The 21,849-nt window shown below is 35.6% G+C and overlaps 1 protein-coding gene across 2 annotated transcripts in view; it reads left to right on the plus strand.

Annotated features, from left to right (window-relative positions):
• Window positions 1-21,849, plus strand: part of LOC145980973 (uncharacterized) — a 58,475-nt gene that overhangs the window by 17,703 nt on the left and 18,923 nt on the right. For both annotated transcript variants that reach the window (XM_083114061.1, XM_083114062.1), the window contains exons 5-11: window positions 3,336-3,437; window positions 6,567-6,705; window positions 10,887-11,083; window positions 12,310-12,413; window positions 14,059-14,095; window positions 14,573-15,108; window positions 21,520-21,691. In XM_083114061.1, coding sequence (XP_082970187.1) covers window positions 3,336-3,437; window positions 6,567-6,705; window positions 10,887-11,083; window positions 12,310-12,413; window positions 14,059-14,095; window positions 14,573-15,108; window positions 21,520-21,691 — 1,287 coding nt within the window. The remainder of the gene's footprint in view (window positions 1-3,335; window positions 3,438-6,566; window positions 6,706-10,886; window positions 11,084-12,309; window positions 12,414-14,058; window positions 14,096-14,572; window positions 15,109-21,519; window positions 21,692-21,849) is intronic.

Below are 21,849 nucleotides of genomic sequence, written 5' to 3' on the forward strand. Positions count from 1 at the left end.
TTTGGAATATCGAACTTTCTAATCCCAACGTGTCCAACCGTCTCACACGATTCTCGTGCTTTTATGACTCTTCGAATGCCAAGGGCTCTGATATGTGTTCTCTTATCAGTCAGCATCGCGAGCAGAATGTTTTCTGGAGATGCGAAGTAAGCATTCCGAGAAATCACTGGGTCGATGACGTTGCGGTTAACTTGATCCAAGTATCTGGATGACTGAATGAAATGGTAAAGATCCCGAGCTCCATCCTTAATTGAATGATGGATTTTGATGCGGAACCAAGATGGCACATACACCCTGATAACGAACTCTACTATGGTACGTAAGTTGTCTGATGGTTCCGTGGTGGAAACATACAGTCTTAATATCCTGTTGGCTGTTGTCAACCAGCGGGACATGTTTAGGAGACCTGGATCGCGCTTAGCAAGACCTGGAGGACACATGCCTGAGCTAACGGCGAGAGCAATATCCCTCAGATACTTCTGGTCCTTACTCAAAGTGGATATATCATCTGATGCCAAGGTGCAGTTAACTGGCTCAAATGTTACCACTGGAAGCAGCTCACACGCCTTCAAAGATTTTCCAATGCAACCAGTGTAGAAATTCGGTCCGGAGGTGGGACCATCAAGGGACTCGAGCAAGTGGCGGAGAGGCAATTCGTTGAAATGTAGTGGACAAACAGCCCATTGCACAGCTCTCCCGATCTTCAGTTCAAGACGACGCAGTACCCCATTGTGAACTCCAGTATTTACGACCGTTCCATCACACCCTAGAACAAGAATATGGTTTAAACCTCCGGGCACTTCTGCTGTGATATAGTCGTAAATACTTTCAGCAATGGCCAGACTTGATCCTGAAGCTGGTGTAACATGACCAACGTAGCTAGATCCTGGTTGTTTCACCAAGGAATAGTGTTCCTCTACAATTGTTCTTTGGTAGTATTTATCATCCTCCTTTTCTGTTGACAATGTTTTGTCACGTCGGCCATCGAAGTAAAGACCTGTTAAATGATCATTGTCAATGTCCGAACTCTCACTTTTAAGCTCTTGCATGGTTCGATACCTTTCTCTAGCAATTTTGTTCTTATCAATCACTAAAGATGTATCCGATTCAGAGACTAGGCCTACGTCGTGCAGAACGCTAGAAGCTATGGCAGCCGTGGCTTGAAGCGATACCCCCAAATCTTTGGCTTATTAAGGCGGTATTTGAAAGTTTCTTTCGCATTTGCGAAGAGGATGAAGTTGACGGTCCGGGATTGTAGTCGTAGTCATCAGGTTCAGGTTCCTTATCCTCATCCATTGCCTCATCATCTTCTAATAACGTTGATGTTGATGAGAGCTCATCACCATCAGGCTGCGATGAGCAGGACGCAGTAGATTTAGAACTACGAAGGAATTTTTTTGTCTTCATTTCAGCACGTGCTTGGAGCTTTTTGGTTTCTTGCAAATCGAGCGATCCAATGCACATTAGGCACTTTGTTCTCTGATCAGCAAGAAATGTCTGTTCCTTAAAGGGGATCTTGGATTCCTTCGGGCAATTGCAGTCTGTAAACGTGGAGCACTTACAAGCTGCTATATCAAAAAGAAAGCATGATTCTTCTTTAAACTTCTCCACCCTTGCTTTAGTTGCCATGCTTTTCTCTATTCTTTTATAAACAGCCTTGATATCGATATATTTCTTGTGATATGCATGAATCATATCAAGGACATGTTTCTTTGAAACTGTCGGAATGGAAGCATCAGAATACAGCATTTGCAGCTTTACACAAACTTGCTCTGCGATGTAAGAAAATGCGGGTTCCTTGTTACCAGTTGTTTCAGATCCAAGATGCCACCTTTCGTAAATGCAGCATTTAATAACATCCTCTTTTGTTGGAAGCATCCCAGCAAAATCTGTCGGTGATCCGAAAATTGGGCAGTCTAATGCTCCTCGCTTTGAAAATTTTGAAGATTTTGCCATGTTTTGTTGCTCACTGCTAGCTCAGTTCACGACCTGTAACAAAAAAAGATTAATAATTAATAATCATTAATTAGTGGTTAATGATAATCTGGAAAATCTGCTGCTAACATAATTGTTAATAAATCATATTTATATCTAAAAGTATAATGAAAAAACAGTGTATTTGTCGATTTTTGGGTAATTTCAGGCTCCTTGCCAGAACAGAACATATTGTCCGTGGGGCGCCAAATTTTGCACTGTAATTAACCATACATAGGTGCAACTTTTGCACACTACCGCAAAGTGCTGTGAAATTTGAAAAAAGTTTCAAAAAAAAAAAAATTGCCGATTTTACTAAATTTTTGAAATTTCACGTCCCTTGCCAGAACAGAAGACATTATCCTAGGGTGGTGAAATTTTGAACAGAAGTTACTTATGTATAGAGGCAACTTTTCCGCTCTACCCCAAGAGCATCATAAAAAATTTGTTTTTTTTCGATCCCCCCTAATATATACACTCAAAACATAACGTTTCCACCCTGTAACGGTCTTCTTCATGCGAAACTTAGGGTGGAAACATTATGTTTCTCCTGTATATATTTTTTATGCTATAAAAATTTTCCCTTGGTCAGTATTCTATTGTTTTAATAAAATTGAGGTTCAACTCTCAATATTTTTATTTGTTTTAAATTTTGGTTTTGAAAGGTTATTCCAGTTGAAGTCAATGATGTGTGAACAGAAGTAATATATGATTGATTTACAATACTAGAAGCTAAAAGTAGTCATGCTTTTATCCTGCGATCTTGCATTAGTGATATGTTGTATTGTATCAACCTAATACTTTCTGTTAAATGTTGTTAACGATTACAATTTCAGTGAACTATGATCACACCCTCAAATTCATTGATATGAATACAGACTCCCACTTAGCCGAATGGTTAGTGCTCTTGCCTTTAGTGTAAGAAGTCCCGGGTTTGATTCTCATTGGGAGTCTGCAAAATTTTAGTGTTGACTCAGCATTGTGATGACAATTGGGGAAAGAAGTGGCAGGCTTCAGTCTCAAAAGCCAGAAAACTGTTGTGATGGAAATGAATGAGCATCACCGCTTCACAAGCCCTTAGAGAACTGTTGCACCATTGACATTAGTTTTTAGTAATAAAATATGAGTGGTCATCTAAGTGGCCAAGAGGGTTGTGTGTTTCAGTAATGATCTTGACACCGAAGTTCCTGAACTTGAGTCAGGGCATAACGTTACATTGCGTTGATTCCTTTGTTTCATCATTCATCCTCATTGTTTCACTTAACACAATGTAAAATACAGTACACAATTTGGATGTTGTGCATCATCCAGAATAAGGAAATGCAAGGTGTTAAAATTAATATTCTTGTATTTCCTTTCAGTATTCTACAACCAGAGAACTAACGGTTTTTCATCTCGACGCTAGCAATGAGGCACACCTGATTCATTGCAAGAAGAAAGATTTGGAAAAGGACCAGATTGAGGTTTGTGTTGGACTATATATATATCACAGCTTTACACTTTCTTTGTGGAGTGTAAGGGTGACCCTTCCATGTAGTACACCCAAGTGTCAACCTCACTTCCACATAGTACACCATGGACTGCATTTTGCAGACTAACGAGGCTCTGCCATCTGGACCTACGGCCAGTATAATCCTCGTAGGACTGTCTGTGTGTTGTCCTGTGTTTTGTTCTTATGTGTGCTGACTGCCCCTTTACAGCCTCAGCTCTTAATCCAAGTAAGAATATTTTAGTCCCTCGACATTACAGTTATGTTATATTAGTTATATTTTAATTATGGTAAGGGGCTGGACCCTGTACAATGTGATGGGTTGTAACATGTGTACACCCTACAGGTCTTCCCACTTAGCATTAAGGCTTGCCTAATTAATTAAGTGTATTCTCTTACTGCTCAAACCCCAGCCATCTGAGTTTATGTTTCCCTAACAATATATTCGGGGACGTGAACCCCCGTATCATTACAGGATGCAAGATAGCCTAAGCGCTGATGCACCCCAAAATTTCAAATTCAATCGATCAATTACATCTGACTACCATGCGAGAGAACCAGGTTTGATCCCCGGGAGGGAAGAACTGGGATTTTTTCCACCTGTTCAAGCTGCTCCGGCACCCACCCAGCATCATATAAAGTGGGTACCTGGAGGACCTACTCTGGGGGATAAAGGCAGCCAGGGCCATGGTGCTGATCACATCACCTCCACCTTCGGCCGTGATCAAGAAAGTGTGGGGCCCTTACTCCACACCCCCTATACACCTTCATGGCATGGTGCAAAGCATAGGGGAGCACTATACTTTTTTATTTTACTTTATCTATCAATTAAACTTATTTTGCCGGCCCCTTTGGCGGAGTGGTTAGCACACCGTGCTACAACGCCAGGGGTCCTGGGTTCAAATCCTGGCCTGGGCATGGATATTTGTGAGTGTCCATTCATCAATTTCATCATATCATCACTCATTCCCATCTTCGCAAATTAGCCAAAAGTGGCACAAGAAGCAAAGCAAAATAAAGCAAATCAGATCAGAATTACACTTATTTTGCCAATACCCAAGTACCTCCTCACATACAGTTTCAGAATCTCTGTTGGAAATTACCTGTTACAAATCTCAAAACAGACACTTTTGGTTTGGTGCCCAATTGAATTTATCAGGTCACCATTTTTGAGAACTGCTGGATTTTCCCGTACAAGAATGCTGGAAATGTATGGAACAAAACTCTTATTAGTACTGGGCTGATGGCAATATATTGATATCAGAATGTACAGGTTTGAAGTTAATCAATGATGCAGGATGATATTTTCTCGTGTCAGGATATCTCACAGGGTCTGCAAAAATGTGCCACAACATATTAATTAGATTAATTATGCAAATGTTAATAATTTCTCATGTAGTTTACAGTTCTTATAAGCACATAAACCCAACACAACAAAAATACAAGCTGATTCAGAAGTATATATAATATTATTCATTCCGATGTGAAATGACACACTGCAACCATATTGACATGAAATGAAAATACAATTATCCAAGTTTCTTACCTCATCATTACAAGTGCTCGATGTGGGCACCATTGGTGACATGGCAGACATCAGAACGGTACTCAAGTTCTGCCCAGATACATTCCAGTATATCCTCAGAAATTGACTCCACTGCTTCAGAGATGCACTTTAGTTTGTCAAGGTTTTATGTCATGCGGTTTCTGTGCAGTGCACACTTACTGAATTTCATTTGAAAGTGTCGCTGGACTGTCACAATAGACCCTGTACGGGCAAATTTTAATACACAAAATGCTTTCTTTTGCTTCCATGTCATCTTGAGAGACTGTGCCACTAGCTCTTGTAATGGCATTTAGCTACACTACCTCACACAAACAAAAACTTATGACCGTGCACCTTCATTTCCTTTAGTGATTGGTAGTGGCACATAATTTTGGTAAATATAAAAGCAAAATTTCGGTACAAAAACAGAGTCAATTTTGGGTTCAAAAGCGGCAAATAAAATAAAATTTCGGTGTTATAGCGGTGAAACATCGAATGAAAAGTGGTATATAAAAAGACATTTTGATTTTAAAATTGTGAATATAATCCTAAATTTGATGAAAAAACTATACCTCTTACACAAAATTAACATTTCACTTCTAGTAGCACATTTATGTAGTTACCAGAGTATTAAGTTTATTTCTGTGTAAAGGAGTCCATTTTTGCTTCTCCCAATATTATCAGTAGATTTAATCATTTTTCCATGATAATTCAGACCTCAGAATGTGTCGCGTCGATGAATAAACACTAAATTTCGTGTTTAAGAGTTTATTTCGCATTTTGCAGTTCATTTCGCATTATTACGTGACAAAACATGGTAGCAAAAGCCATCTCACACCTTTCAAAACCATGAAAAATTAACACTACAATGTGTTTTTTGATATTTCTTTTTTCATCAAAAATGAAATATGCATGCCCCTAGTGATTGGCCATTTACAGTTTTCAGTACTCTTACATGGTATACTTATAGTCATATTTATAAATATTCTGAATAATTTTTTATTGTCAGTGTTGAAGCATCAGTATCAGTAAGAACACCAGTTTCTATCCATGCTACTTTTATTTAGGCACCTATTCGAAAGACCTAGTACCTTTTTTGTCTCGAGGTGGTGGTATTTTCAATTCTAATCGAAGATTCCATAATCTGAACATGCAGACAGTAGACCAATCAAAATTATAGGTTCCTATATAATGGAAGCATAAAAATAGCATATCGTTTCCATCCTCATGTAAAATTACAGTCCTTGGAAACACGTCTGGAATGAGGTGATTTTGAAAAATGTTATGGGTAATGTGTAGTTAAATGTTATAGAAGAAGACCTAGAAATCCCCCTCTTCATGTTTGTTTTTGAATCCCAGAAAGCCTAATTGGGCCTGGAGCTACTGTTTAAAATGGGATCCGAGCCACTATGTGCCTCCACTGATTAGTTTTTTTGTAATCACCATTTCATCAACATCACAATTAGGCAAAACCCAATATAAAATAAAAATATAAATGCTTAGGTATATAAGTCATGTTTGTGCATCCTGTAATGTCTTAATTTCTCTCTGTTACAGGTGAGGTGTATTGAGCCCTTATTTTCCATAGTTCCATTGCTATCAGAAGATTTGAAGAATAAACTTGCAAGAGTAATTTTATCAAGATGGAAGCCTAATGAAAGAATACTTGATTTAGGACAGTTTCATCGAAATGCTGGTATTAATTAATTACAATTTTTTGATGTTCTAGATAAACATATAGCTGTCTCAATGGTTAGGTACATTAAACGATTGTCTCATGTCTAGAGCCTGGATTTGTATGTTATTACATGCAGGGTTTGTTCAATAAGTATCGGGATTGATTTTGTCCGGCCAATGGGAAGGGGTGAAAGGTGGCTGTGTTGTGGGATGTCATGTGAGCTAGGAGACCCAGCTCAGTTGCGTCCGAGCCTTTGGAGTGTGTAGGTCACGCCTGAAGTGAAATTTTGTTTAGTGCTCACGTCAAGAGTCAAGATGCAGCGAAACATCGAGCAGCGTTGTGCCATCAAATGTTGCGTTAAACTGAACAAATCTGCTATAGAGACTTTTGATATGATCCATGAGGCTTACAAGGACGAAGCCATGTCCAGAACACATGTTTTTGAGTGGCATAAAAATTTCAAAGATGGCTGGGAAGACGTCTAAGACAAACAACGCGCTGGACGTCCGAAATCGATACGAAATGCTGAAAATGTGGCCAAAGTGCGAGAACTTCTGAACAGTGATCGCCGGTTAAGTGTTCGTTTGATAGCACAGGAGTTAAATTTACTGAAATCCACTGTGCATTCAATTGTGACCGATGATTTGTGTCCGAAGGGAGATCGCCGGTTCCTGGCTGCTGCATCACGACAATGTGCCCAGTCACATGTTGCTAATTGTGAAGGAGGCATGGGCCAAACATTGTGCACAATACCCTACAGTGCAGATATGGCTCTCTCCGACTTCTTTTTGTTCCCTTGGATCAAAAGGAGCCTGAAAGGACATCATTTTGGGACGACTGTGGCGGTCGAAGGGGCTTTGACGGGGTGCCTGCATAAGTTTTATGTTACATATTTGCTTGGATATTACATACTTTTAATTTACATTACATAAAACAACATATTTCAGTATTTTTTACCTATATCCTTTTTCATGCATTTTCGATCTCTGAATCATGATGATGAAAATTTGTAGGTCATGTGGTGTCATATTTTCTAATCAATTAAATGTATAGTGCGTACGGTCACCTAAAATTGACTGAAAAAAAATACGGGAATTGTTATTTATCGAAAGATGCAAAAGTTTCCCCCCCCCCCCTTTTTTTCTGGTTGCATATTTTCGTTTTGCTTTTAGGTTTAGGCAAAGCACCTAGAAACTTGGCATCTGTGGACAAGAAAGCTACTTTCCTATATGTAGTGAGTTACACAATATGTTCTCTTGTACAAAAAGTATGAAAATAGCTATAGTGGAACCAGAAACAAAAAAGCCTGCACAGATCCGTGACTCCTCTGCACCGTACTCCCGCATGGAGGGGAGGGGCAGAGTGCAGCATGTGTTCTTATTGCACAAGTTGAATGGAAGAAGGGGAAAGTGCACGGAGACTTTTCGTCGAAGTTCTTTTGTTTTTACATTGGATTGTTATTTCTGTAGACGCTTCTTTTCACAATTTGTTTCGAAAGTTACAAAGAGTTCTCTACAATAATTTGTGATGTCAAAAATAATTAATAGTTTACAAAATTGGTTCCTTAAATATCTGTACACGTTGCTGTTCTTTTTGAGTTTATAAATTTGATGCAAATTTTAATTTGAACAACTTATGTCCTTAAAATTATGTTGCAGAATTCTTGAAATTTTCTTGGATACTCTATTATTATTATTTCATATTCTTTGATGCTACATATCCTTTTGATAATACATATTTAGGTACATATTTTATCAATTGAGGGGCTCTGGTGTAAAACATGGTAAGTGACATTTTGGTAATTTTTGAGTTACAAAGTAAAATGTGCCATCCTTCAATTTTCAAGTGAAGTTACCGTGTGATACAGTATGGACTCAGTGAAGTGAGCTTCGCATAACCTTTTTTCTTAATGAACTCAGAAAAGACTAAAATGTCACTTACCATGTTTTACACCAGAACCCTTCAATTTTTGTTACATATTTATGTATATATTTTGTACTTTGATATTGCATAAAAAATCTAGTGTCTACTTATGACCCGAGAGGTTGAGATTCTGGCCTATGCATTAGTGTTTCCTTATCATTATGATTAACTATGTAGGAAAGTGTCATTAAATAACAAAATATACAAAAAATAGTGAGACTATTACACAGCAGAAATAACAAATAATATTTCTGTCAAATATTCGTTTTGCTGTAACATGCTATTACTTGCATAAAACGCTATGTAATACTTTTCTTGTTAAATAGTTGGTAGAATAAGCTCTAAATTTTAATTAGAGAGTAAATTTCATTATTTTTTCCTTCACGCCGCAGTTTGTGCTTCATATTATTTTGAAGGGCCTCCCCGATGGCGCAGTGGTAGCGTCGTTGCCTTGTAATCAATGGGTCCCGGGTTCGATTCCCGGTGGAGGCACATAGTGGTTCGGATCCCACTTTAAACTGTAGGTCCAGTCCCAATTAGCCTTACTGTGCATAAAGTGGACTTAAAACACCAAATCAATCCAATCCAATCCATATTATTTTGAATCAAATTTGTGTTTTGAATTGAAATTTTGTTTTACATCATGTCAGCGATATATCTTCATGATATTTTGGCAATATATATTATGTTCACAATATATGGCCACAATAGTTTGGTATTGAGTATCCTTGAGAGAATTTATTGACCCAGCACTTCTTACCTTAACTGAAAGCATGTCTTTCTGAATAACATTTGCAAAAAATCCTTTAGCCAACAGAGAACAATCTCTTGAGTTGTACCCTCGTCAAATATGATTGATTGATTGAATTGAAAATTATGGGTGCATCAGCACTTAGGATATTTTGCACTCTTCATTATACAAGACCCAGCCCCTTATCGTAACTAAAATAAACATGTGTGTCTGAGGACTAAAATATTCTTACCTGGATTAAAAGCTGAGGCTGTAAAGCGGCACTCAACATATATAAGGACAAAACACAGACACACAGCCCTACAGAAGAGTATACTGGCCGTAGGTCCAGACATCAGAGCCTCGTTATTCTGCGAAATGCAGTCCAGGGTGGAAGTGATGTGGACATTTGGGTGTAGTACGTGGAAGTTCCACCCCTTACACCCCCTTCTCAAACATGATTGGTATTTTTGATACTATGTCGTGCATGTGCAGGCATTATCTAGAATCTGCTACTTAACTTGTGGTTTAGTGAACTGCATTGCCTTCTACTGCAACCTTGCAAAACTAACAATTACCATTATCAGCAACCGGCCTCTGTGGCATAGTGGTTATCACAGTATGCTTCGATGCCAGGGGTCCCGGGTTCGAATCCCGGCCTTTGCATGGGTGATCTTTGTGATTGTCCCTTCATCAATTTCATCAATCATCCTCATCTTCACGATTATGCAAAGTTGCAGAAAAGCAAAGTAAAATAAGTCAAATGACTCAATCAATCAATTAAAACTAGGGATGTGCCGTAGCCGATTACAGATGTATGAAAATTGGCCAAAATTGACACATTGGTATTGGAATCGGCAAAAATCCGATATTTAAACTGGTACAGATTATACTAGAGTTTTCACCTTCTAATAAGTTTTATATTCTAGTTTTGTAAGATTTATTGAAAATTTGGTTATGATCCGTCACTATTGTAGAGTTTTTGTAATAAAATTATTGCAAACTCTCATTTAGAGGATCAACCTAAGAGAAGAAGTAGGTTACTTCCTGAAGTGCTTCCAAATCTCGTGTTTCTGAAGTTGAATCTGGCAGAACGAATTCATTTTGCATTTCAAATAACTGCTTGTGTACTAATGTTTAATCTCTTGAGTATCCATGTTCTTCTTAAAGGTTCACATAACATCTTGTAGATGCATATGTACATTCGCATCTCTTGAGAATATATATGTATATACATATGATATGCAATAGAAATGTACATAGCAAATTTATTTTTATCATGCTGAAAATAACATCCCATTTCTGTTTAATAATCTTATGTATCGGAATCGGTTAAATATCGGCATCGGTTCCAAAAATTATCGGTGAGTACATCGGCATCGGTAAATTTTCAACTTTGTCACATCCCTAATTAAAACCATTATCAGCTATGTTTGTGACTTGACTATTCCTCACAATTCCTCATTGATAAATATTATGTTAGTATACAATCGTTATTTTAAAACATTGTGACATTTCTAATGTGTAATAACGTTGGCCATTTCAGAGTTGATAGCTACTCATTGCTGCCTGATTTATGAGATGGTGGTGTTTCAATTTGTCGTTCAGTACGTCAATGAACATTGTCAAAATGTGATAAAACTGAAGTTAAACGGGAATAAAATTAGGTCTTTGGAATTCCTCAAGTTGGCGGCAGAAACTCCCCTGAAATCTGTTGTCCAGTTAGATCTCTCAATGAATGATGTAAGTATGTAATATTCAGTGTAATATTGGTGTATTTATGGATTTGTGTGTGTGTAACAGCAGCTGTCAATTACAATCTCTTTTTGTTCTTGTTACAGTGGAAATGGACCAATATGAAATGTTTGCCAATATAGATAAAGTTTGCACATAAAATTGCTACAATTCCACAAAGAAGCTGAATGGTTCATTCACCACATTAATTAATTAATGTTCTTGGAAAAAGAAACAATGTATTTAAAGTAGGGCTGAGCCGATGCCGATGTATCAGTATCTGCCGATACCAGTGTAATTACCCTGGAAATTTTGCAAAATTCAAACTTTAATTTTATTTTTAAAACATTTTGCAGGACAAACTTAATTATTTTATTACAAAAGATCTATTTTGATATTCTCATTTAATTCTTAAATATTCTAAGGTACGTTGATAGGTAAATTTGTGCATGAATTGGAGAAGAATATTTACACACAAATATTGATCAATATTTTGAATAAATTTATTTCAATTTTCAAGCAAATTTAATTTATTTCAATTTTCAAGAATCGGTTTCACTATTGGTAAGAGTATTGATCGGCTCAGTCCTAATTTAAACGTTATAAATACGGAGAAATTAGTACTCACTTTTATCCGCGAAGCTGTTTTTTCTTCTTTTTCGATTAATTTCAGTGGCCACTGCCACCATCCTCGTTGGAACTTGCTGCGCAGCAAGTTCCAACGAGGATGGTGGCAGTGGCCACTGAAATTAATCGAAAAAGAAGAAAAAACAGCTTCGCGGATAAAAGTGAGTACTAATTTCTCCGTATTTATATACTACCGCGTCTCTCTTTTCCCAATCATGAATTAAACGTTATGTTTACAATTATGATAGAATTTGCACAAACGTTTAGGCTAATTGTAGAAATACAATTTCTTTAAAATTTTGAGCAGTTTTACAGGTACATTGATGATATGTCAATGTCAGTTGATACCAGTAAAGTTCAGATTAATCAGTCTGATCCCTAAAATATAGTGAAATATTCATATCTCATTGTTTCATCTTATGGCGACTACTAGCCATGTGAAATGGTGGGAAATAAAAATCATGGAAGGAAGTCTATTCACTTGATATTTTGTCTACTCCAGTCTTGTTATTTTTATGCAATATCTCTAGACCAGAAAACCAACAGTTAGTATGCATATGTGATTTGTGGGTAGTGTGTAGTTTGTCTGATGTACATATGTTTTTCAGATAAGAGAAGTCTCAGAGCTGCGCCATCTGAAACCATTTTCTCTACAAGGATTATTCTTGCAATTCAATAAGTTATCTTGGGTCCATTTCAACGAATATGCAAGGTAATTATACATATAGTAATTTTTCTTGAATGTTCGTATTGCTTGAATTGTTGAATTATTTATCTAACTAAAAATAAATGTCTGATGAAGGAAATATATGTTCTGAAATGTTGTATCAAAAATTGTGTTTATATGCTGTTAAGCTCAAGAGAATTAATGCATATAAGGACCATATTAAGCATTATGACATTTACCTCAAGCTTATGTTTGCCATAAATGACTCTCGTTTCTCGCTTTATACATTTTCCAAGCTTGCCACTCCCTCTCTCTTTCCAAACAGAGTGGCAGGGAGGGGGGCTTTTTTGAAAACTTTTCCTTTTTTGTTGTTTGCCTCCTTGCCTATGGGTCTAACAGTGGCGTATACTGGGTTAGAAACCTGAGCTATCACACCATATCATAGTGTTAGAATGGACAAAAATTTGCTGGTGGGGATTTTTTTTATCTAACATATTTGGGGGGAGGGGGGGTTGAATTGATGTGATATTGTGATTAAAATATATACCTCATAAATAAAATATGGAAATGTACACTATGTCAGTAAGGAAAGAATTTCATTCTCATTTCCATAAATAAGAGGCCCATATGTGAAATATTTATGTAGTCCTATATATGAGAATAAATATGAATCTTCTACTTACCTATTTTCATGATTTGAAGTTCGGGGCCTCCTTGTTGCTGCAGTAGGGGTTCCGGGTTTGACACATGGTGGTTCGGATACCACTTTAACTGTAGGTCCGATCCCCATTAGCTTATCTGTACATAAAGTGGACATAAAAGAAAAATCCACAATGATTTCGAGCTTATCTTCATACGTAAACCGAATAGACAGCTTGTTAATTATGTCCGTCATTTAGTTCACTACACAACACAGCATTTATCATTCACAAAAATACAATCCACTCACTACTGTATTCACATGCTGCCTCTAAATAAATTCAACGCACCAAGGAACCCTTCAAGACCACTCGACCCGATCTAGATTAGAACTGGTCCTTGTCATTTCAGTAATTTTTAGATGCGCTCATAAACCATTCCCGGTCAGCCAACAATTTTCTCCTCCCTACTTTAAAACTCTAGTTGTTTGAGGGTCAATAACCTTTATTTCAGCTCGTGTGCAAGCGTTCAATTATGTTCTTGCTCCTGCCATATGCCACACTTTCCCCTTGCCTGCGATGTTTTGGCTTCAAAATTCCCCATTCCTGGGAAAAATTGGTTTGCAACATCGACCCAGACTGTGCAACATTGATCGGGTAATCCTTAAGATAGCTTTGTCACGTTCGCCTGTCACACTGTGGAGTTGCTGGTCAGCTGACTCGCGAATTCAAAGAAAGCGGGCAATGTTTCCAACTCCTTAGAAATCAGGATCATATTCTTATTGCAATGAACAATTTCAAGCACATTTCTGATAGATATTTTTTTCTGTATTTTATTCGCTGAGTCTGGGCTTTGCATGTAGCCTAGATAGCTCTGGGGGCTAAAAGTTAAGGAAAATGTACCAATCCTAGTTATCCGATATTGGTTTAGGAATGAATGAAAAAAGTCACCGGTGTATGGCTATGCATTCCTTACTTGAAGCAGCCTCTTTAATTTAATGACAATTATTTGTTATCTGTTCCTTGATTACTATAAATCTTCTCTTTTTCAGTTCTGTTCGGAGCTATTTACCACAATTACATGCTTTGGTAAGTACATCTTGTTATGTCTATAATATTAGATTTTTTAAAAAGAATAATAAAAACTATTCTGAATAGGAAATTCATAGACACTCCTCACATTTTATGAACTTGTTCCTATTTTAACTGATTTCTTCCTGAAAGAAATTAAAACTTGGATCTGTATATCTTAATTACACTTGCAGAGCTCATTTTTAATGCCATTTTGTCACTTGATAATATTTTCGACAATCAGATTTTTTAATTTATATTTTTCGTATTTTATGTTGCTTTTCTGCCTCTAAGCTAACCATAATGATGAGGATGAATGATGATTTTTGATAAAATTGATGAACAATGGAATCAGTATTGGCTCAGCCTTATTTTATAAAAATGGCCAAACTATGCTAATTGTTAATGCTTTATTAATTTTTTTGCTCTTCACCTCCATCCTGCTATTCTCTGTGTTTACTGTTTAATTCTCTTTTCCTCTCTTTTTTACAACAGGATTCAGTTGTAATAGTCGACAATATGGTAGCCGGAGTAAAAAGTGAAGAAATTACTGACAAAGCTAAGAAAAAGATAAGGGAACAGAAAAGAGCTTGCAGGTTAATTAAAGAGGTGTTAAAACCCTTCGTACCAGTGGATGAACGAAATGAGAATCAATCCGAAGAGATGGACACCGAAATAATTGCGCTGGAAGACGAAAAGCATTGTGGAGATTCGGAAGTTGTCTTGGTGGAACACTACAACGTGCTCAACCCCAAAGTCAAGGCTCCTCTGGTTGATCTTACGGAGGAAGTTGAACTAGACAACGAAATTGAAATAGTTGGGGAAGAAAGCACTTCCAAGAAGAAGAGTTTCATTGTACCAAGTTCACAGAAATTCTTCCTTGGCACAGACGATCCAGAAGTTGTACAATTTGTGGAAAATTTTATTCAACAGTATTTCAATATATACGATTCTGACAGGAGGGACATTCTCCTGGATTGGTATACAGAGTCGGCCCTTTTCTCATTGGTAGCAGAACCTGCTAATAATATGTAAGTTATATTTTTTTCACTATTAACGTAATTCTTGACTGTTTGTTTTATTACTATTATTATTTTTATCTTGTAAGGTCATTTCTATAACCTTCAAAACTGAAAATGGAACCTAAAAAATATTGCTTAAGATTACAATCAAAATTCTAAGTGACCTAACAAACAAAGAAAAAAATTAAAAAAATCAATAAAAGTATTTTTGTTTGGAGAAGTCAGGAAATATTAAAAATCAGTTGTATCTGTAGTGCTTGTGAATTTTTCATACACTTTAAACTCTAATTTATTAAGTAAAAAATGAATACTTTAGAATGCTCCTTACTTTTTAAAACTTATTTGAAAATGTCTGGTAAAATGAGTGAAAACTCTGACATACTTTTGAGATGGTGTGCCGACGGTGAGGACTGCCTACAATCAGCAGTACCACAAAAGGTCCCAACTGAAACGCCTATCTTTTCCCAAAATGTTTACCAAGATTTACAGCAGACTTATTTGGCCCTTTGAGCATCTCGCCTGCAACGCTAGGAGCAGGATTAGAGGCTCACCGATATCAAAATTAAAAAATTATGTTCCTGCACAATCAGTCCCTTGAAGAAATGTCGTAACATGACAATACTGTAGTTTTATTTACTTCAATAATATATTACACCATTGTTATATGTCACAGTGCAAGTAACCCAACTAAGTGAATCAATACTTCAAAGCTTCCACACTTGGAGTGTTCCTCGTATTACAAGTTATATGCCAACTACACATATACTCACTTTATTGATTTGGGGTAGAAAATCGTGAATCACTCTACACCCCTCCCAAAATATCAAGAGTGTGCACAGATATTAATATAACAAACTGGAATATGGCCATCTTACTCGAAAGATACATGTAAACAATGATGTAACAGAGGATAAACCCTATATCCAAGGAATGACTCAATCATAAATTTTCTTTAAGTTAACAACGAGTAATTATATAAGCAAGTAATGCAGTTTATTTTCCCTTTACTTTATTTCCTCCTTTATAGCTAGACAGTTAGTCAATGTTTTACTTTTCACTCTCCCAGGCAACCAGTATGAGAACGAAACCCTCCCTCTGTAAAAGAATTTCACATATTAGCACATGCACACAACTCAAATACATGCTCAAGCAAAATAATTAAGTAAGTTTTCTTATATCCACTGACTTTGTTGTTTATGTTAAAACCAAAATATAACGTATAAATACTTTAGAACTTGAGTGTATCAATGACACTACATTTCTGACAATTACATGAAGTTAACATGAACTTTTGTTAACATGAAAGCTGCATAATTAATCACCTGTTGAGGTGTTTCGTACAACTAATGTTTATCCAACAAACTTTCTATCTTCTCAAAAATGGACAAACAGATGATGTAAGCATATAGTTCTACAAAACTGAATAAGGGCCGTGACTTAGCTCTGTCGACATACAAAATGTCAAAAATTAATAGGAATGTGAATTCCGGGTGTCATGGTGTCTCTCGCCATTTTGTAATCCACACGTTTGAGGTGGAAAAATTCCATATTCTTGCACCTTTTATCACACGCAAAAGCTAGCTTATCATAATGATGATTGGAAACAGTAGTACTACTGATGATGTTTAGTCTGTTGCGTTGTGGGATCCCTTAGAAGTAAAACTTCCTATTTACATGCATCAGCATGGTAGACCTGGGGTTACCTTCAGCCCGAGAAGTAATCGAACAATTCCAGCTGTCTACTATATAACTCCAAGCGAAGCTTGCATCCAATTCACGCTAAGACATTCATTAACGTACATATCCAAGTTTCATCCATTCTAATTCCAACTGCAGAACAAACGTTAATTCTGCAGAAGCCAAACGTGTGTCACCCCACTGTTCTTTCCTGCCTCCATCCATTCCTGCCGTCCCTCGCTCAACCATTCACCTTTTACAAACATCCTGTGTTCCATCAACTTTGAACTCGATATTTCATACATAAACAATACTTTTCCTTATTTTTAAGGTGTATTAAGGATCTTATGATTAGGTTTGGTGACTGTACCATAATCTTCCCACATCTACAGTTAATTATTAAAGTGTAAACAAAATGTAATGTTCCTAAAGTCTTAACATTCTCATGTGAATTTTTGAACTCCTGCTGCCCCCAATGCGAATATTCTCTTTATCCTTGACCCAGAGAATGATTAAGAAACACTAGTATTCTGCTTATAATACTAGATTAAATAAGATAAAAGTGCTAATTTTGATCATGCTAATTATCAATAAAAAATGTAGAATTAGACAAATAACACTGGGGAACAGTGAAATTGCGGCACAGTGTTTGAGAGCTAATTTAGGGCAATTTCATGCTGCTGAATAATGATATAATAATATATTTCCTGAATTGGCTCTAATTTATGAAATAAATGCAACTAAACCAAAATGGCGGAAACATAAGATATACATATAAATGAACTTCCAACAACAATTTAATATTTCTTTTTGTGATTACTATCATTATTATAAAAATAAATGTATATAGGCCTATGATCAAAATAATTAAGAAAATATGTACACAATGAAGTCACAAACTATGTGAAACGTTTTCTATACGATTTCCTGCTGTATTGCTTTTTAGGACAATCCATCTGTAAGCTCCAACAGTGGTCGGCTATCATGTGGCGATCCCACCGTCCCTGGTACCTTTCTTCCATTATCCTTATATCCTGATGGAACCTTTCTCCCTGTTCTTCACTAAAATCACCAACGTTCTCAGGGAATCTGTCAATGTGGCTATGTAGAAAATGTATCTTCACACTCCTATTAGCTCCCAATTTCTCAAAAATTTTCAACATATTTCCAACTATATCGAGGTACTTTTCTACTCTGTGATTCCCCAAAAAGTTTTTGACGACGGACACAAAGCTCAGCCAGGCCTCAGATTCGATGTAAGACATGTAAGTTGTAAAATTGGCATAATTTATAAGTGTACGAATTTGTGGTCGTCCGTCAAAGATTCCTGCCTTCAATTTTTCAATACTTAGTCCTGGAAAAGTGTGGCATATATATTTGAAACAATCACCACTTGTATCTAAGGCCTTGACAAACTGTTTTATCAACCCAAGTTTAATATGCAGTGGCGGAAGGATGATTTTGCCCCTATCTATCAGCGGTTCATGAATGATATTAGCTTTTTCCACTAATATTTTCCCTTGGGGGCCAAACTTTTATCGTCCAATGCTTTTCTCTAGCACGACTATCCCACAAACATAGGAAACAGGGATACTTTGTGTACCCACTTTGCTGTCCTAGTAAAATATTCACCATCTTCAAATCCACACACACGAGCCACTTATGTTCAGCATATTCATTTTTTTTCTAAAACCATTTTTATGTTTTGGTATTCTTCCTTAAGGTTTATTGAGTGTCCGATATATTGCCTAGCAATGCTTCATAAGTTGCCTAGCAACAATTTAAAAATAAATAAATAAGTTTCTTATGGGAATTTCAGCCCATTTTCAAATTTTGATATTACCGAGAAAAGCGTAGAGTAATTTTACCTATTATTATTTATTTTTATAACTGGAGTCAATTCAACTGAACCAATCATACAATTGGCAATCACAGCTGTTTTCTGTGCTGAAACTGTTATTAAACTTTATGCCGCAAAATAAAATCTTTTTTTTGTTCCCCAGTGTAATTATTAATCTTGTAAAAAATATTTAACAAAGAAATTACGTATCTTGGAATTAAGAAAACAATTAGTGAGGCATCTGGTGAGGATTTCTCAAATCTATGCTAGAGAATGCACCAATCTGTAATCGTATGCCACCTAACGTGAATTTCTGCAAATAAATGGACCCTTCTCTTCCACCACGTAAGTATACAATATGAAATGTAAATTTAAAGACAAAAATTGTATTAACAAATACCAACATTGACCAATATTTATCTACTTATGACTATACACGTCATACTTTATCAAGCAGAATTCCTTTGCATTACAATCACCAAACAGGATTTTATGAATAATATCTGGTGAAATGTTAAAATACCCTAGATATGACCAAAAATATGTTTTTATCCCAAAATATGACCTAAAGCTAAATTATGGAAAACATATGCAGTTATGTACCCAAAACAGCTTTGTTGTGTTTATAAAAACCAGGAACATGTTTGACTTACAGAAGTGTATTCCTCTCGATGCCAGGTAGTACTACATATTATCATCATTTGTCATTTCCTTCCATTCAAGGTGGGTTGATTTTAATTGCAATTTAAATCAAGATTTAAATAAATAATTTATAGAATAATGTGCATAAGTATTTTGTAGATATCACAATCACTTTTGGTGAAAATACATTAATCTCATAATCATTTAATCGTGTTTATTAGGTTCTAAGATAGGAAAATAAAGGATAGAAAATACATTTACTGATGGTGTAAAGCTCATACAAAGGAAAATGTAAACACACATTTCTGTTGATTTAAAATTCAATAATTTTTGCAGGCAAGAATAGCGAACATTTTCTAGAAAATTCTTCAAAATACTAATCATGTTAAACAATAAATAGTATCATTAAACTGTAAATAAACATACCTGCTGATATAAAAAAACATATATCTATATGTATGGTGGCAAAAAACATACAAGCAATTTTAATAATTTTTTTTAAATAAAAAAATCGATTTAAATTAAAAAAATCAACAAAAATGATTTTTAGGCTCTGTAACATGGGACGACCTCTGACATGGTGATAACACCAGCCAATCATTCCACTACAAGTGCAGTATGCTTCAGCATAGCATGCTCGTGAGTGGGGGTCTCGAACAATTAAGAGCGGGTAAAAGTGGTCCCATGCAGGACTCTGATGTCTGTCACCATGATAAAAGAATTGAAGAGAGAAGTTGTTGATTTTAGTATGGGTTATTGTCAGGGTGGATAAAAATTGTGATTTTATTTTGTTTTAAATAATTTTTGTAGAGCTTTTATATAAATTGTTTTTTTTTTATTTAAATCGATTTTTGATTATTTTAAAAACACACATATACATAATTGATTGTATGTTTTTAGCACCATCGTATATATATATATATATACATAGATACATACATATCTGTGTGTGTGTGTGTATGTGTGTGTGTTCTGTGTGTGTGTGTATGTGTGTCTTTTTTATAGAAAGACTTTTCCTGTCCCTGTAAAATATTTGAACAGTTCGATTAAAGCAAATAAAAAAAAATATTTGTAAATATACATTTTTTTTTGTTTCTGATACTGTATATATGAACGTACTATGGAAATGTTTGTTGACTGTGTTAATGAAACTATTTTATACTTACGCGAATTACTCACTCGGTAAAACAATAAGTATTTAATAAAATACCAAATGCAGTTTACTTACATTTTGTGAGTATATACCGTTTACAAAAACAACATTTTGGGAGTAAACTGCTCCCTTCTTCAGGTTCTTCCTTGGCTCGCGTTATCGCTTCTTGCCACTTCACGGCAAGTTTTTAGAAACCCTTTTTTATCATAGTGAAACGTATCGCCTGACTCCCGAAACGTTGTTTTTGTAAACGGTATATACTCATAAAACATAAGTAAACTGCATTTGGTATTTTTATTAAATCTCATTGTAATGAAACTATAATAATTTCAGTAACTTATCTTTCAGTGAAAATAAAACACCCTGAATGTACTATATATTATATAATCCTAACTTTAAATATATTTTATAGTCCTTGTAACTGAGTTTTGGCGATTTTTTAATGATAGTTTGCAAAATTTCAGCTGCCATGTTTATTTACAGCTTAATGATAATGGCACTATTTACAGTTTGACATGATTAGTATTTTGATTATTGTTGTACACAAAATGTTTGCTATTTTTAACATAAAAATATTGAATTTTAAATCAAGAGAAATTAATGTGTCTTTACAGCTTGCATATTACATTTCTTTTCGTACGAGCTTCACTCCATCAGTACATATATTTTGTTTCCTTTCTTTTTCTTTATTAGAACCTTATAGACACCATTCATTGATTACAAGAATTATGTACTTTTGCCAAAAGTGATTCTGATATCTAGATTCCTTATGTACATTATTCTATAAATTATTTCATTAAAGTCGTTTAAATCTGTGATTTTTATTTTTAAAAAAATCACCTGATTTACATCTCTATTTAAATCAACTTGCAGGTAATGATTTAAAATAAGGATAGAGTCTATTAAGTATCCTGTACATAGTGTACAAGATGTACCTTAATCTTGCAAGACAGATGTTAGCACCATATGTTATGAAACTATGTTCCAAGGCTTGAATTGTATGCAATTCCCTTATCCATTTAATCAGTTTGTCTTCCTTTCATCCTCATCACCATCATTAACCAAGTTTATTTGTAAAGATTTTCAGTGATTGTCTTTCAATCGGCAGGATGCCTGTTCCATACCTCAACAAGAACAGAAACTTGAAGAAGTTGCGCAAGCTAAAATTTCGAGTCAAGAGGCTTCACGTAGGGAATGTGGATATTGTAACTTCTCTTCATAGCTTGCCTTTCACTAGTCATGTATTCAATTCTTTTTCAATTGATCTCCTAAGCTTTACGGTGAGTATTGCAATTTTTGTAATGCAGAGATAATATTTAAATCTTTCCATATTGCCCACCTAGCCACAGGGCTTGTAGAATTAATAAAATTGAATATAATATTTCTTCGAATTCAAGATGCCATCAAATATAAGTTGCACCTTAATTTTTGCTTCAGA

The sequence above is a fragment of the Lepisma saccharinum genome, chromosome 28, assembly GCF_977018435.1.
Source record: "Lepisma saccharinum chromosome 28, izLepSacc3.1, whole genome shotgun sequence".
Lineage (NCBI taxonomy): Eukaryota > Metazoa > Arthropoda > Insecta > Zygentoma > Lepismatidae > Lepisma > Lepisma saccharinum.